This window comes from Thunnus albacares, chromosome 10, assembly GCF_914725855.1.
Source record: "Thunnus albacares chromosome 10, fThuAlb1.1, whole genome shotgun sequence".
In the NCBI taxonomy this organism is placed as follows: Eukaryota; Metazoa; Chordata; class Actinopteri; order Scombriformes; family Scombridae; genus Thunnus; species Thunnus albacares.
In genome coordinates, this window is record NC_058115.1 from 21,673,330 (window position 1) to 21,688,867 (window position 15,538).

Consider the following 15,538-nt stretch of genomic DNA (forward strand, 5'->3'; position numbering starts at 1 on the left):
ATCTGAAGGATGGCTGTTGATTTTGTCTCCCGTCGCTTACACTGTAAGTGCATCATGAAGTGATCTTCTAATGAAGTATGAACAGGAGGGATGATTACAGCAAGAAAAATGTGTCAGTGTTTATTTGACTACCTGACGATTGTTCTAGGACAGACTTGAAAAATTCTGAACTATTATGCTTTAGAAATTCATATTTTTTCACAAAGGTTTAACTATTTCTCTCAATATTATTACATATAAACATGATTTAATACAAATATTTTTTCTGATTATGCTAGAAATCTAGCTGTAGGACTACAACTAACAATTACTGTCATTATCGAATAAACTGCTATTTGTTTACTCAGTTATTTGGTTTATATTTTAACAGTGTGAAAAACGTCCACCATCATCTCCTAAAGCGACATCTTATAATTGCTTGTTTTCTGCAACCAGCAGTCCAAAACAGACAAAGAAAACCAGCAAATTTTCATTCAAACAACTGAAACCAGATGTTTTTGCTTCAAAAATTACTTCAACAATTGATTTTCTGACAATCGACTTAATGATTAAATGACTTCTATCCTTAATCATCTCCTGCTGCTGCACAGACAGGACTATGTATCATTTGTTGAGACCTTTTTTTTTCTGTTCTCTACAACACATTTCACAAAGTGTGGGAGCAGCTGAAGGCACAGAAGATTATTTTCACCTCATTTTGAGAAAACACAAGATATGCCAAGACAACAACAACAACATAGAGAATGACATGTTTATATACTGGTAGTTAAAATAGTAAAAGAATAATTTATTTACCATCAGACAACCCTCATTTCTAATTAACAGGAAAGGGACATTTTGTGAACTGCCAACAGAAACAAGCATTTTAATAACTATTTCATTTAGTCTACCAATATTAACCTAATATATACATGTGAAAGAGTAAAAAAGGGGGTATTAAACACAAATATATTCTGTACATCACACACACCAAAGTTAATCTGTTTATTAAAAATCCTGGAGTTATTGAATGACATGAAGTGGAATAAATTTCCATGTTAGCACTACTTGTTTACTTGTACTGACCACTACATTCTGACACATTGAAAACTGGATAAAAAAAAAGGAAAATTATTACAAAAAAAACAAACAAAATTCTGCATGATCCAACGCTAGATGCTATCTGTACGGACTGATATAATCCTCAGTTTATGTCAATCCTATCATCGTATTTGTAAGCAAAATCTCTAGCCTAGTAGCGAGCAGATTTTGGCATTGAAATAACATTTCATTTAAGAAGTAACATAATAATCATAAAGAAAAATAATGTACAGATGGATCAAAAAAAAATAAAACAGGTGCTTAATGGACAACAATGACTGAATATTAAATAAACATTGAATATCTTCCCTGCCACAATAACCCAGATGTGGGACTGCCAACAATCACATGATGCAAAATATATTTCAGGCCATAATTGCGATTCTCTTGTACAAAGAAGAGAGAAATAAGTTTAAAATGGGAAGCAGGAATGTCACAGTCCAGAAAAACTCCTCGCGCCAGCTGAAATTTCCATTTGATCCTCAAAAAACAGATTTATAATTGATCCATTAACTGTTATTTCATTGTGTACAGTATTTTATACACATCTTGAAACCTTACTGTACCCACACCAGAGGAAATAAATCTCAGCTATGATTTCACTTTCTTAATGAGGTAACCCCGTTTCCACTTTACGAAATGGATCTAATGTCTTTCACTGATTGTTCAAACTTGGAATTAAAAGAGTTGCTGCTGACACGAGACGGATTCGATACTATTCCAGCGTCTTATTTCAACGATTTGGTTTGTGCTTCAGCTCTTTTAGCTGCTGAGATAAAATTTGAGGCTTTAAAAGGAAATGAAGCATCTGAACAGGCTGTAATGTGCCATTCACATTAAAAACTTAATCACTATTTCCTTTAATTTGGAGACATTTTCTTATCTTCATCCTTTTGGGCCAGTTTTCAATTCTTGTATGACTTTTTTTTTTTAAACGCCTCATTTTACTGTGTGTGAACCTCTTCTATATTTGTCACTAATGTCATTATCATTTTCTGATGAAACAGAAGATCACAGCTATTATAAAAGTAGAGTACAATGGGTTAAGGTGCGGTCACATTACACTTCCATCCTGTGAATATTTGCTCCATCTCCACTGAAAAAATTCAAGCGTGCGTTTCCTGCATTAGTGCACCGTCTGTCAACAGAAACACTGTTGCACTGTGTAGATTCAAAAGTCTTTAAACTGGTCTGTTTCATCGCCATTTTAGTACAATATTGCTCTCACAGACTTTACAGTTTGCGCTCGCTCCTCTAAATATTCATTTCTCACATCAGGACCCTTTTCCAGAACTGAGTGAAGGGCGACTTCAGTGAACGGACAGGCTAATGTGATCGTACCTTCAGCTGACACTAACGAGCATTTATAGAGGAACAATATTGTTGACATGGAACCAAAGAGGAAAAAAAAAAAGGGGGGGCACCTAAAAGGCACAAAAGTAACGGAGCAGCGAGTGTCGCTCAGTAGGTCTCTGGTATTACAAAGTCAAACTCTGTCACCCCCTGAGTCGGAGTGGTCACCGTTGTCCCTGGTTGGGTTTGGGCTTGGGCTTCAGACGGGATGTGAGCCTCGGGCTCGACAAAGATGTCGTCCCAGTTCAACATCCTGCTCTGAGTGGAAGAGTGGACGTCCTCGCCGACGGTGGTTATGTGATGCACGCTGCCGTCCTCAGAGATGACGGGGACCCCCTGCCCATCTGTGGTCCATGAATACGGCTTCATCTGCACGGTTTTACACGGCAACAGGCGGTACAAGTTGTTGTCTGCATCGTCTTTCTCTTTCCTCCCGCTGGGATCCTGGTTGTGGACTTGCTTGCAGTGGGTGGACAGTAACTGATAGTTCATGAACGTTTCATTGCACATCAAGCACTGGTATCTCCTCTCTCCTGTGTGGTGGATTTCATGTTTAGTTCTGTACTCGGCCAGGGCAAAGACCTTGTTACAGTAGCGGCACGGGTATTTCTTTTCCCACGAGTGAGTGTTGAAGTGACGGCGCAAACTCGTCAGACACACGTAGGGGCGCTTGCAGACGATGCACACGTAGAAAGTCTTTCCATCCATGATCAGCTCGTAGTGATCCTCGAGCTCTGTTTTGGTCTTTTTCTTGTTTGGGCCGGACTTTGTGTACACGGGTGTTTTATCCAACGGTTTCAAGGGCGTTGCCATTAATGATCTCTTCCCTTTATTTGCTTTAGAGCCGCCTTCACCCGGATCTTCTTTCACTGGGACAATATCGTAAGTATTTTCCCCAATATTAGCATAAACTTTACATCCTGATGAAATGGAATCAATTTCTGTAGCTGTGTTGAGCGTTACTGTCTTTTTTGATCTGGAAATGTTAGTTTGAGTTTCTGTGCTCGACACATCTAACAGCCTTATTTTAAAATCCCCTTGCTGAGTTGAAGTAGAAACTTGCTTTTTGTGGACTCCCATAATATCACTGTTTTCAGACGACTGAGAGGCACTCGAGGGTTCGGGGGTGAAGCTGCGTGACCTGGCTGGTGTTGTGGGAGCACTTCCTGAGGAAACTCTGGCGGGGGAAGACGAGTTATTGGAGCAGCTGTCTGGGCTGCGTAGAGGGCTGCTGTCTGGCATACTAGTGTTCAGACAGCCGATGCTGGGAGGCTTTGCAGCTTGTGTTCTCACCGGAGTGGTGGCTTTGACTTTATTTTTTGCTACCGTATTATTTGATTCTTCACTTTTCTTCGCTGCTACATTTTCCGAATCAGTGCCCTCCAAATCGATGACCTCAACAGAGTCATCTTTCTGATTGGCTGTTCTGGCTTGAACATCTGTTTGTGAGACAAACATAACATCGCTATCCGAGTCGTCGTCATTACCTACAGGTCTGCTTGTCTGGTTGAACTCCTCTGCAGATATTGAGAAGGACTCTGTGATGATCGGCATCATCTCTGTGGATGTGTCGCTTTTGTTTTCTGTCTCCTTAGATAAACCGGGCAAACCCTTAACTTGTGATAACGGTGACCCCAAGTTTGCAATAAACTTCACCCCCAGTATCTGTCCAGCATTTATGAGCTCCTCCAGCATGTCGGATCGAACACGCACAATCTTGGAGCTGTAAATGTAATTAAGAATCTCTTCAAAGATTTCGGCTCTGATGAAGTTTAACTCGATCACTTGTCCGGCTACGCTGAAGAGCTGGTGGAAATATGTACTCGACGCAGACAAGATGGTTTTGTGAGCTCTGAATTTCTTGTCCTGTATGATAATGGTGACGTCACAAAATAATCCATGATTTCGCTGCTCGTTCATCGACTTCAGCACAGTTGCTGAATACTGCGTGTCGGTTGCAGATATCAGCTTTAGACTTGGCATGTCTGTGGAGAGAAATCAGAGAAGAAGAAACAATCACTCTTCTGAATGCAGAAGAAAAGTACAGTTAATCTTACATGGAGAATATGGCTTGGTGCTTCAACAAGACATGTAGTTAAAGATTTGGCTCAAATTCAGTTTTGATCGTTTCCACATCCTGCTTTTCCAGTTTAACAGTTAATCAACACACCTGCAGGACAGGAATACCTGACTAATCCAGAGAGTCTGTTAAAGGAAGTTTAACCTCCAACACCTTTGTTTGATGTTGTGTGAGTTTATGAGGTACAGTTAACTGAAACTAATGCAGTCAAACACTGCAATTTAGAGCTGCAACAATTAAATGCTTGATTAGTTGCCAACTATTAAATTAATGGCCAGCTATTTTGCTAATCGTTTGAGGCATTTTTTAAAGATTTTTTCCCCCCAAATTCTCTGATTCCATCTTCTCAAATGTGAATATTTATTTGAGTAAACTGAATATCTTTTTCAATTGACAATTATTTGATAATGAAAATAATCGTTAGTTGCAGCCCTACTGCAATAAATCTAATGTCAAGTTCATGATCATTTAGATTGTAATTTGCGGAGCTGTTGTATTGTTATTTACTGAGAGATGTTTCTAATGTAGCCCAACCAATACATAATTAATGAGTCTCGGTATCAATACTTGAAAATTAAAAAACGTCTGTGCCGTCTGGTGATTGATGATGATCAATCAACAGACCATCACCTTGATGACTGATGAAATTCAGACTGCTGAAGTCTCATATAAGCTTCAGAAAAAGTTGTAAATACATTTCTGCTCTAAATGACTGTGTGGACACACTGTGGATTTTGTCCCGCATCACTTACATTGAAAACACATTTAAAGGGGATGTTTTAACAGCCAGTATGAACTAGAGGAATGATTACAAACCTCTTCAGTACTCATATGGACACCTGACTGTTGTTTTAAGACAGACTTATAAAACTGTGAACCTGTCTTTTAAACTGAATCAAAACAGTTTCAACAAAAACTAAAATGATAACCTTCATGCAGGTAAGTTAGAGGTTTGCTGCAGAACTGCATGATTACAGTTTGAGCTGAGTGTACATAATAAACTGAGTAAACACCAATTATCGTTATTTTTAGCAAAAGACAAAAAAAGCTCTATAAGAAAAAAAACACATAAGTGTCTCACAGTTATTTGATACAAACGGGAACAGAGTGTATGAATGTGGTAATGAAACAAAACAACAGCAACTAACTGACATTTTAGACCTGCGTGACAACGCACATGTGGAGAAATACATTTATGTAACTTAACTTTAACGGTGCTTTTGCAAATATATCACTATTATTATTGATGCTAGCTAACAAAGATACCGCCAGCTCGGCCGTGTTTCTTCCCTCTTTAAGCTAGGTTTAGGCGGACAGCGCGGCCTACTATGTAGCAGCTTGTTAGCTTTCTAGCTACAGTGAAAACAAACTCACTGCTTCAAATAGCTGTTTATAAGATGAAACGCTGTTTACCTGCAACCTTGATGTTTTCTGCCAAGACAAAGCAGGCCCGCTACCAGCGACTGTGGGCGATTATCTGGCTGCAGACAATAGCTAACAACAGACAGCCTCCTGCCAACGGACGACTGCCTCATTGACTGAGCTGCCACAAGGAGTCGCCGTCGTGTAAAAGATTACAGCCATCAAACTACAAGGAGGTTACATTTAAAGACACATTTTAGGTAACAGTGTGGCTTCATTCTTGCCTAAATACAGCTATAAAATAGTGTCTGGACGTTATTTCAGTTCAAAATTGTTTACTTCTTAAAGTCGAGATAGCTTCCGGTTCAACAAGTCTGCCTTCGCTATAAAAGCATAGAAACTGCAAGTGGTACACGTTTTTTTCCCCCAACTGCATTCTGCGGAGACCCGCCCTCCTCTGCCTCTGATTGGCTGACCCTGATACTCCTACCCTAAACCTAACCAATCCAACCAAAGAAGGCAGTGAGTACTAGCCAATCAGAGGCAGAGGAGGGCGGGTCTTCGCGAATGCAGCTGGGAAATAAATAAGGCAACTAGTAACCATAGATACATGTATGCTAGTACCATCTTCCTCTTTATACATCCATGGTACCATCTAGTTGCCAATTCCACTTATTATAAGCTGCTTTTAGCTTGTTTTTCTGTAGTTGCTTACAAATATTGGTAGCCAGGGGTTGCATTTTTTGTGCTTGTTCCTAAAGTCTAGTTGCTTATTTGGGCTTAACGTAAAATAAAGTTTGACTGAGCTCCATCTAATGGATGGATGGGCACCTGACTGTTGTTTTAAGGAGGGTTTTGTGTTTTGGAGGAAATGTGTACTTATTCACATAACTGTGATTTTATAGCTTATATGTGATCATTTCCAAAAGGCATAATGCCTCATCGCATTGGTCATATTCACAGATTTTAAAAAATAATGGACGTAGCCACTGTGACGTCACTCATTGGTTTGTGGACTCCCGTTTTGAAGCCTCGAGTTTGCATTTTGACCGTCGCCATCTTGGATTTTTTGAGCCAGAAGTGACCATGTTTGGACGAGAGGTTGGAGCTGACCCTAACACTAGCTTCTAGCTGCTAGCTTGTCTAGCATGGTGCATTTACAATCTATGGTTAACTGTGAAAATGCTAATGCTAATTTTCGCTAGCAAAAAAACTGAACATCCAACTCTTTAGAAGGTCTTTTAGCACAACCAAACACTAAGCAAGACTTTTTAGGCGACCAAAATGTTACAATTAACTTTCATGAACTGAAAACACACTGAAATAGTGACAGCTACACCCTTAACCCTAACCCTAACCATCCCCTTGCTCATGCCTAAACCTAATCAAGTGGGCATGTTGTGTAGTAAAGTGGGTGTGTCTTGTAGATGCTGCAAGTCTGCAGATAGACCTACTTGACGTTTTTGGAGCCAGCCTCAAGTGACCATTCGAGGAACTGCAGTTTTTAGTGTTCCCACATTGGCTTCATTTTTCAGCCCACTTTACTGAGAAAAGAAGGTCAGGGAAGGAACTGTAGATGGAAAATCTCCACACAAGGTTTCATCTTTGTCTTAAAACCACCTTCATTATATCAGGGGGAACACATCCTGACAACTGGGATGGTCTCTGTCCTGTTCACAAGAAAATTTGTGATCTAAAAATAAATGAAGTAATGATTTAAAAAAATATCGATTTCGGTGATTTCAGTGTATCTTTGTAATAAGATCATTCAAAAACAAAACAAAACAAAAAAAACATTAGGAAATTTGTAATTTATGTATGTAAAATTTGCCTAATAATATAACTATATGAATCATTTTTTGCAATCAAAGCAAGCAACAATGTCTTTATTTCGTAGCGAAATATTTCTCCAAATCTTTCTATTATCTATTTATTTATTTTCATTTTTGTTATTATTAGTTTTTATTCATCATAACACATTCCATTTCATCACAGTCCAAATATTCACCATTGTCTTATAACAGGAAATACAAAATAGATGGATGAAGACAATGACAGTAAAATAAAAAAATAATAAATACAGTAAATAGGTACATTAAAATAAATTAAAGGCAATTCTATATGTTTTCAAAAATGTTATTATAATAATTGATTGCAAATATACTCTTGCTGATTTGAAGAGAATTGAGAGTTTAAAAAATATGTGAAATCATGAAAGAACAGAGAAAATATTGGCATTTTTTGACAAACGATATTTGTGAATAAAAAACTTAAAATAAAAAACCCATTATAATTATCTATGCTATCCTCATTATTTATTTATTGAAAAGCTAAACATTACTATTACATATACAAGCGGAACCATGTGTATTACCAGTTCAGGGGGACCGGATTCATTTAGTGGACAGACGCGTCAGTACTTCCTGTTATTAGACGTTTTTCTCGCGTAGAAACATGTTGCGATAGTTTGTAAACTTCCTTGATTCCCTTTAAATCCAGACTTTAAATCTTTATTTGTAGTTTATTTGTGTATTGTTGTCGGTAACGTTATGCCTCTGTCGGACCGGTCCAGCTCAGACGGCGGCGGTCCTGCTCGCAGTCCCCGGGCCCGGAGACCTCGGACCCGGAGCCGCAGCGACAGCCGAGACCGGAGCCTTTCTCCGGACAGCTTCGGGCCAAAGCTCCCCAAGCCGCGCAACCGGGAACGGGAGCGCGAAGAACGGGAGCGTCGGTTCCGAGAGGCGAGGAACATCAGACGGATCCGAATCGGAAGCCCACACCGGAGCCGCTCCCGGTCCCGATCCCGGTCCAGAGAGCGTCACAACAACAACAACAGCAGCAACAACAGCTGGTCCGAGCAGCGCGACACAGCCGGGAAACACCGGGATGAATATTACTACGAGCAGCAGAGAGACGACGCTCAGCGGCAGAGACAAGAGGCTTTTATTGCCAGGTAACCAAATACACGATTAATCAATAAAGGGACAATCCAGCAGTTCAAGGTTGACTTTCCATGAAGTTGGATTTTCACAAGAGAAGGGTTAAAACGGTGGTGGGCAAATAGCGGCCCGTGGGCCAATAGTGGCCCTCCAACAAAAATATTTGGCCCCATAACGAAAGCTGAAGTTTTCCCTTTTATAGATGAAATTAAGTCTTAACATGAGTCTTCATACATCTACAGTAGAGAACAATGTAAACATAACAATGTAAATCCCAGTAAATGTGACCTGTTAACCGCGTATAAACGTACCAGATGAATAACACATGTACACAGTCTGACTGTTCTATTATTTGACTTTACGCACTCAGTCATTACATCGTCATTACTGATGATTATTATTTATCAAAAATCTCAATTATCACAATATCATTATCGAGGTATTTGGTCAAAAATACTGTGATATTTGATTTTGTCCATATCGCTCAGAACTATGAACAAGACAACTTGAACTGTGTCTCTTGATAGAAACAGTAGCTGCTGAACATGTAAAAAAATATCTGAATTCTGTTTTAAACACTCAGGTTAAAAAAAAAACGTGGAAGTCTATTTTTAAACACCATTTATTTGAATCTGTGATATAGTCGCAGTACTTTTGTGTGACTTCATATTCGTCTGTGTGTTACAGGCGTCTGCAAGAGCGAGAGCGGATCGGTGAGTTGGGCTGTCCTGAAGTGTGGGGATATTCACCACGAGTAAAGGAACCAGAGTAAGTCAAGAAACCCTCCTCCACATGTTTTCCAAAATTTTTGCTCCAGAACTGAACTTCCAGAAGTTGACGTTTCACCTCTTTGTCTCCATCAGCTCTGATGAATTCACACCTGTTGAAAACGAGAAAAACAGCAGCTCAGAATCCAACTCAGAAGGTAAAACACACACAGTGTTTATACATGGATACGTTTACTGTGATACTGTGTATTGTTTGAATTTACATCAAATCCTGTTTGTCATTTATAGAAGAAAAGAAGAAGAAGAAAAAGAAGAAAAAGAAATCCAAGAAAAGAAAGAACAAAAAGCATTCGGAAGACAGCGAGCTGGAATCAGATTCAGATGGTAACATTAATTAAAAAAAAACTCAATAAAGTTTTTTTCATCCATTTTATAAACTTAAATATTATGTTTGTGTCTTTCAGAGGAAGAAGTGAAGAAGAAGAAAAAGAAAAAGAAGAGCAAAAAGTAAAGTTCATACATGTCATACACGTCTTCATCTCCTTCACACAGAACCGGACGTGATGATTAACCAGATGTTTCCTCTTCAGGTCCAAGAAGTCCAAGAAGAAGAAGGCGAAGAAGAGCCGCAAGGAGTCCAGCGAGTCCAGCAGTGAAGAGTCTGAGGAGGAGGAGGAGGAAGAGGAAGAGGATCCCAACTCGGTGATGTGGGTGGAGAAAACCTGCATAGATGAACACCTGGTGGGACCTGAAGCTCCGCTCACCCATATGTCCCAGGACGACCGGCCTTTGGAGTGAGTTCATTTGTCATTGTAGACACATTACGGGTGAATTTGTCCGGAGCTGCACAATTTATTTCACTTTTGAAATGAAAATATCTTAAATATCAACATTTCAAATGAGAGAAGACAGGAAGTGATCATTTTGTGTTTCAGCAGAGTGTTGTAATCAACACACAGGATCCTTCCTGTTTCTCTAATCATCAACTGAAACCCTGAATCACAAAATTCAGTTGGTTTTGTAGAGCTGCAACTAACGATTTTCATTAATGATCAACCTGTCGGTTATTTTCTCAGAGCCCAATGTGATGTCTTCATGTCTCCGTCCACAACCCAAAGATATTGAGTTTACTATCACAGAAAACTAAGAAACCAGAAAATATTCTCATTTGAGAATCTGAAATCAGAGAATTCAGATTTTTTTCTTTTAAAAAGACTCAAAATGATTAACTGATGATCAAAATAGTTGGGGATTAATTTAATAGTTGGCAACGTCGGCATACAAACACAATTTTAGATGATCATTAAATTGGTAGAGTGAGAATAATTTTGTTTTTTAAGCAAAAATGCAAAAAAAAATCCACTGTTTCTCTCAAATGAGAATATTTACTGCGTTTCTTTGTCCTCTATGATAGTAAACCGAATATCTAACTTATAACTTGTGATTCACATTTTTTTCATTTTTTATAGACCAAACAGTTACTTAAGGAAATAATCTGCAGATTAATCAATAATGCAAATAGTTGCAGTCCTTGAAGTTGGCTCCTGAACATTGCTGTTAGTGGTATGTGCGGATCAATATTCTATGAAGAAAGTATAAATAATCTACGTCACATATAATCACAAGTCTTCATGTATTTTGTTCACACTCTGCAGCCCCACAGTTGTTCTGTTTCTTGTTTAAAAGTCATTTTAACCTCCATTGTTTTAGATTTGACTTGTTTATTAATGTGTTGTTTTTTTTTTTCCTCCTCCAGCTTTGGTCATGCGCTGTTGCCAGGTGAAGGTGCTGCCATGGCGGAGTACGTGAAAGCAGGCAAACGTATCCCGAGAAGAGGAGAGATCGGTCTCACCAGTGAGGAGATCGCAAACTTCGAGAAGTCCGGCTACGTGATGAGCGGAAGCAGGTTTGTGATATTCAAAATACAACTAAAAACTCACCTCGGCCAGGATACGATTTATACAGCAGCAGTTCAATATTTGGTGATGTTCATGAATCACTTTTATCTCACATTATACATATATTTTGCCTCCAAGAATGTTTGCTAAAGCATAACAGCAGAACATTTATTTCATGTTAAGTACAAATTAGCATCAATCTGTTCTTTCTGTGATACTGATGACTTTAACGTGACCCTGCAGACATCGTCGTATGGAGGCCGTGCGTCTGAGAAAGGAAAACCAGATCTACAGCGCGGATGAGAAGAGAGCGCTGGCCTCCTTCAACCAGGAGGAGAGAAGGAAGAGAGAGAGCAAGATCCTGTCCAGCTTCAGGGAAATGGTGTACAGAAAAACCAAAGGCAAGGAGGAGAAGTGAACGTCACATCTACAGTTTTCACTCACTATCCTGTTAGACACCTTTTAGTCTTTGTTTTGTGACCTGAGGTGTTTTATTACGTTGAGTTTTAGAGGGATGTGCAGAGCGCAGGGAGGGTTTTTATATTCTAAATGTAAAGAAATGTGTAAAGACGGGAGTCAGCATCTTCTGGCACCTTAAAAGTTTTGTTTTGCTTCATTCTTACTTAATGGAACTAGTCTTTAATTTCATGGTTTAACCTCTTGTAAATTTTCACATGTAATCCTGAACAGAATAAATAAACTTTGATCAAGTCATTTTGTCGTTTTGACTTTTCTGTAAAATCAGCTACATTCATGGACACTCGGCATTTGTGGCTTCCTTAAAGTGTCCACTTGTGACCCATTGTCATGAGGTGTGAGAAATTCACCCGTTAGAGATTTTTTAAAAATCCAGTAATTCACAACCTAAACAACAAACATTAAAGAAAGTTTTTTAAAAAAAGAGTAAAATTTTGTGTAGCATAAATGGTTTTTTGATCTTGTTAATCATTTGGTAACCACTGAGCTTTCTTTTAAATTATACAGTTATGTGATTTTGATGTTTACTTTAGCTACTAGTGCAAATAAATACAGTATTCTGGCTGGTTCGCCTCTTTATAAGCAGCAGCCTGAATACCAGCCAGATGGGGGTTTATTAGCTTATTTGCTGTGATGTATTTGAATCATTACTCAACTTTGACAAAATGTCCATCACTTGAAAGCACAAACCTTCACAGATCTTTTTAATCTATATATTTGTCCAGTGGCTACTTATTCTGTAACGGTAGTTTCTACAAAACAGAAAACTAAATAAAATGGGCATTTTTTTACTGTGTTTTTTCCTCTGAGTTTGGTTCAGTATCATTTAGGCTAAATTTAACTTTTTGATTTAACTAAATTTAACTAAAGATATAACGTGATAAAAAATAATCTGATAATCTGATCTCTGATGTCTTGTTTTCACAAAAATATGTACTGATGTATTACTACGCTGTATTATCACATCTATAAACTCCATGTTAACAGCTGTAAAGCATTTATTTTATTTTAATCACACCCTCTTGTCTGTTACTGGTGGAATTCAACATATGAGTCAATCAATCCCAAACGTTTTCCAGTATGGAACAATTTAATTGATAACAGGGACACAACTGCCTTAAAAGACTGAAAAAACAAATAGCCGACTGTTAAATATCATCTTTTAATGTACAACAAAGAACTTTCTTCTTCTCTTCTGTCCTCGTCATCAGTGGATGTTCTCAAGTCCCTGTTGAAGAAAAAGAGAGATTAAAACTCCATTTACAGTTCAAATAATTTATTAACTAACTACGTTTTACCAAGTTTAAGTTTGATGGATTTTTTTTAATGTTTTTTTTTTGTTTCTTCCAGACAACTGTTGTTTATATTCATGGGATTATTTAATGAGACTCATCTTACACAGACTTGAAAGTGAATAGAGATGATAAATAATCCATCACAGTGACCCTGCCATCTGCTTTAAAAGGACCTAAACACCACAGGTCCACCTGTACAGGTGTTTTCATGACAGCGTGGACATAAATACACTGTAGTTAATCTTTATTCTGCGCCTGTTGGGCAAGTTACACCTTTAGCATGGATTTCAGGTAACTTCACATTATTAAATAAGAAAGGTCACCTTCAATCACAACAAAGTTAAGAGCATCTTTTAATTAGAAAAGTTGGCTGGGATGCTTCTTTTGCTTTTGAATAGATCAGGAAAAATCCATGTAGAGAGGATAGTAGTGAAACTGTTTCAACGTTAGAAATTATTCTCCTTTTCTGATTCAAGCAGGGTGGAAAATTAACTTTAGTCTACTGATCAAATGGCTGGTGAGTGAAGCAAACCTACCAGCCGCTTGCATATTTTACCAGCATTTTGCTGGTGGCTGGTGCTAATTTTGTGCCCTGGTTTAAGTGTGCATTATTTGACATAACGTAGAGAGTGATGAGTTAACATTATATCAGCTAAAATGTTATTTACATTTAGCCCAACAGGACATTAATAAATCAAATAGCATTTTACATTGTACTTCCCTTTAATGTTGTTGTAAGTGCACACTTTCAAACAGAGCAGCCTTTTACATCATCTAAACTACCCTGCTACACTCTAACATGAGAAAATGTTGCCATCATATCAGTCATTATACACTATTTATCTTTCAATATATTAGGAAAATATATAGCCAGAAACGTTGTCCAGTCAGACAGTAATATGTCACTTTAAGATGCTGTTAGACCCTGAATTTAAGTGACTCTGCTGTTTCATGTTGAATATCACCTGCACATGAACTCCTTCCAGTCAAGTCTTTTTCAAATAGTTTTTACCTTGAGCTGAACAGCCACAGAGTAATAATTTTGACAAAATGAAGTAACACAAAGTTTTCTATGATTTATTATCTCTCTCAAGTGAGACTGAAGACTTTCATTGGAGTAAAGCCCAACCCATAAATCCTCACAGACTTAACAGTACTGGTTTACATGTCGGCCGATAAGTGACAAGAAACATCAAAAACATGTGTGAGGTATGAACTGTTTTTTTTCCCCTGGAGCTTTTTATGACACCTCACGGTCTTCTTCAAGGCATGGAGCTATGATGAAGCTCCATATCTACATCACTTGATGACAACTGAGCAAACTAGTTGAGGAAGAACACGAGATGCAGTTGAGAGCTCAGCTAAACGGACCTTGAATTAAACTTTTTTTGATCTCCCGTTTCCCAGGTCAAGAATGAAGATTCAGATAATTCAAATGAGATAAGATTCAGATAATTTACATGTTTTGTCCCCCCAAAGAGCACAAACAAGTTTATTTTTCAACAGTAAAAATATCCCACTCAGTAAACATCTACAAAGCCCCAAAAGATAATATTTTATATCTTGTGTACAAGATGTGGATCTGGTTTGCACAAGCTAATATCTTGAGGACACAACATACTGTCTTGTGAGCATAAGATAATAAATTATAATAATAAATAATAGAATAGAGACCAGAGATATAAGCAGAACTATAATATCACACAGGTTTATTGCACAGGTTTTCCTAATAAGGTTCTCGGTGATGTGAATCCAAACCCCACAGACTATGAGTTGCTTTCTTTTGAGAAACAGGTGCAATACAAACATGTTTTGGTGCAGATGATGATGTTGATATTGACGCATGGAGTCTCACCTTGGAGTCAAAGTGCCGTCCTGTTCCTGAGATCCGCTTGTCTCTCTGCATCAGGTACCAGTGCCACGGGACCCGGGCGATCCTCTTCTCCTGCGAGGGAAACAGGAGGTCGTTACTCAAGCAGGTAGTTTAATAAAAGCAGCACATTCACAGCTTTTCTTTCTACTTGTTAGCTTGTTCACAACCACATTAGCAGGCTGCAGCTTCCTCCTCACCTTTCCGTTGTTGGTGAACTTGTGGATCTGCGCGGTGGCGACGCCGGGAATGATCAGACACACGGTCATGATGGCGAAGCCGGGCAGGATTTCATACCACATGGTTCAGAGTTTAACTGTCAGGCGACGAAGAGCAACTCTGATCACAACCAAGCCGCCCTAACACTTCCCCCGACTGTTTATTTTGCTAAGGAGCTAACAAAATGTCGACCGTCCTGGTGACCTATGTTCTGCTAGCGGAAGAACAAACACACTT

The 15,538-nt window shown here is 38.6% G+C and overlaps 3 protein-coding genes across 3 annotated transcripts; 1 reads left to right on the top strand and 2 right to left on the bottom strand.

The window, feature by feature from the left end:
• Positions 1 to 970: 970 nt before the first annotated feature.
• On the bottom strand, positions 971 to 6,274 carry zbtb33 (zinc finger and BTB domain containing 33). The gene is made up of 2 exons (XM_044364053.1): positions 5,927 to 6,274; positions 971 to 4,418 (listed from the first exon to the last, which is right to left on the bottom strand). The coding sequence occupies exon 2, from the start codon at positions 4,414 to 4,416 to the stop codon at positions 2,542 to 2,544; it is 1,875 nt and encodes a 624-aa protein (XP_044219988.1). The 5' UTR covers positions 4,417 to 4,418; positions 5,927 to 6,274; the 3' UTR covers positions 971 to 2,541.
• A 1,993-nt stretch (positions 6,275 to 8,267) lies between these two features.
• LOC122990845 (NFKB activating protein) lies at positions 8,268 to 12,154 on the top strand. The gene is made up of 8 exons (XM_044364383.1): positions 8,268 to 8,828; positions 9,502 to 9,582; positions 9,678 to 9,739; positions 9,831 to 9,926; positions 10,007 to 10,049; positions 10,133 to 10,336; positions 11,299 to 11,448; positions 11,684 to 12,154. Exons 1-8 carry the CDS (start codon positions 8,425 to 8,427, stop codon positions 11,856 to 11,858), a joined length of 1,215 nt encoding a protein of 404 aa, XP_044220318.1. The 5' UTR covers positions 8,268 to 8,424; the 3' UTR covers positions 11,859 to 12,154.
• A 906-nt stretch (positions 12,155 to 13,060) lies between these two features.
• Positions 13,061 to 15,534, bottom strand: ndufa1 (NADH:ubiquinone oxidoreductase subunit A1). The gene is made up of 3 exons (XM_044363813.1): positions 15,283 to 15,534; positions 15,068 to 15,157; positions 13,061 to 13,145 (listed from the first exon to the last, which is right to left on the bottom strand). The coding sequence occupies exons 1-3, from the start codon at positions 15,382 to 15,384 to the stop codon at positions 13,125 to 13,127; spliced, it is 213 nt and encodes a 70-aa protein (XP_044219748.1). The 5' UTR covers positions 15,385 to 15,534; the 3' UTR covers positions 13,061 to 13,124.
• Between the last annotated feature and the right edge of the window lie 4 nt (positions 15,535 to 15,538).

Coding starts and splice junctions, on each gene's coding strand:
- LOC122990845 (XM_044364383.1), top strand. CDS start 8,425: ATGCCTCTGTCGGACCGGTCCAGCTCAGACGGCGGCGGTCCTGCTCGC. Junction 9,740..9,830: donor CTCAGAATCCAACTCAGAAG/GTAAAACACACA, acceptor TGTCATTTATAG/AAGAAAAGAAGAAGAAGAAA. Junction 11,449..11,683: donor TACGTGATGAGCGGAAGCAG/GTTTGTGATATT, acceptor GTGACCCTGCAG/ACATCGTCGTATGGAGGCCG.
- ndufa1 (XM_044363813.1), bottom strand. CDS start 15,384: ATGTGGTATGAAATCCTGCCCGGCTTCGCCATCATGACCGTGTGTCTG. Junction 15,158..15,282: donor AGTTCACCAACAACGGAAAG/GTGAGGAGGAAG, acceptor TTTCCCTCGCAG/GAGAAGAGGATCGCCCGGGT. Junction 13,146..15,067: donor GACGGCACTTTGACTCCAAG/GTGAGACTCCAT, acceptor TTTCTTCAACAG/GGACTTGAGAACATCCACTG.
- zbtb33 (XM_044364053.1), bottom strand. CDS start 4,416: ATGCCAAGTCTAAAGCTGATATCTGCAACCGACACGCAGTATTCAGCA.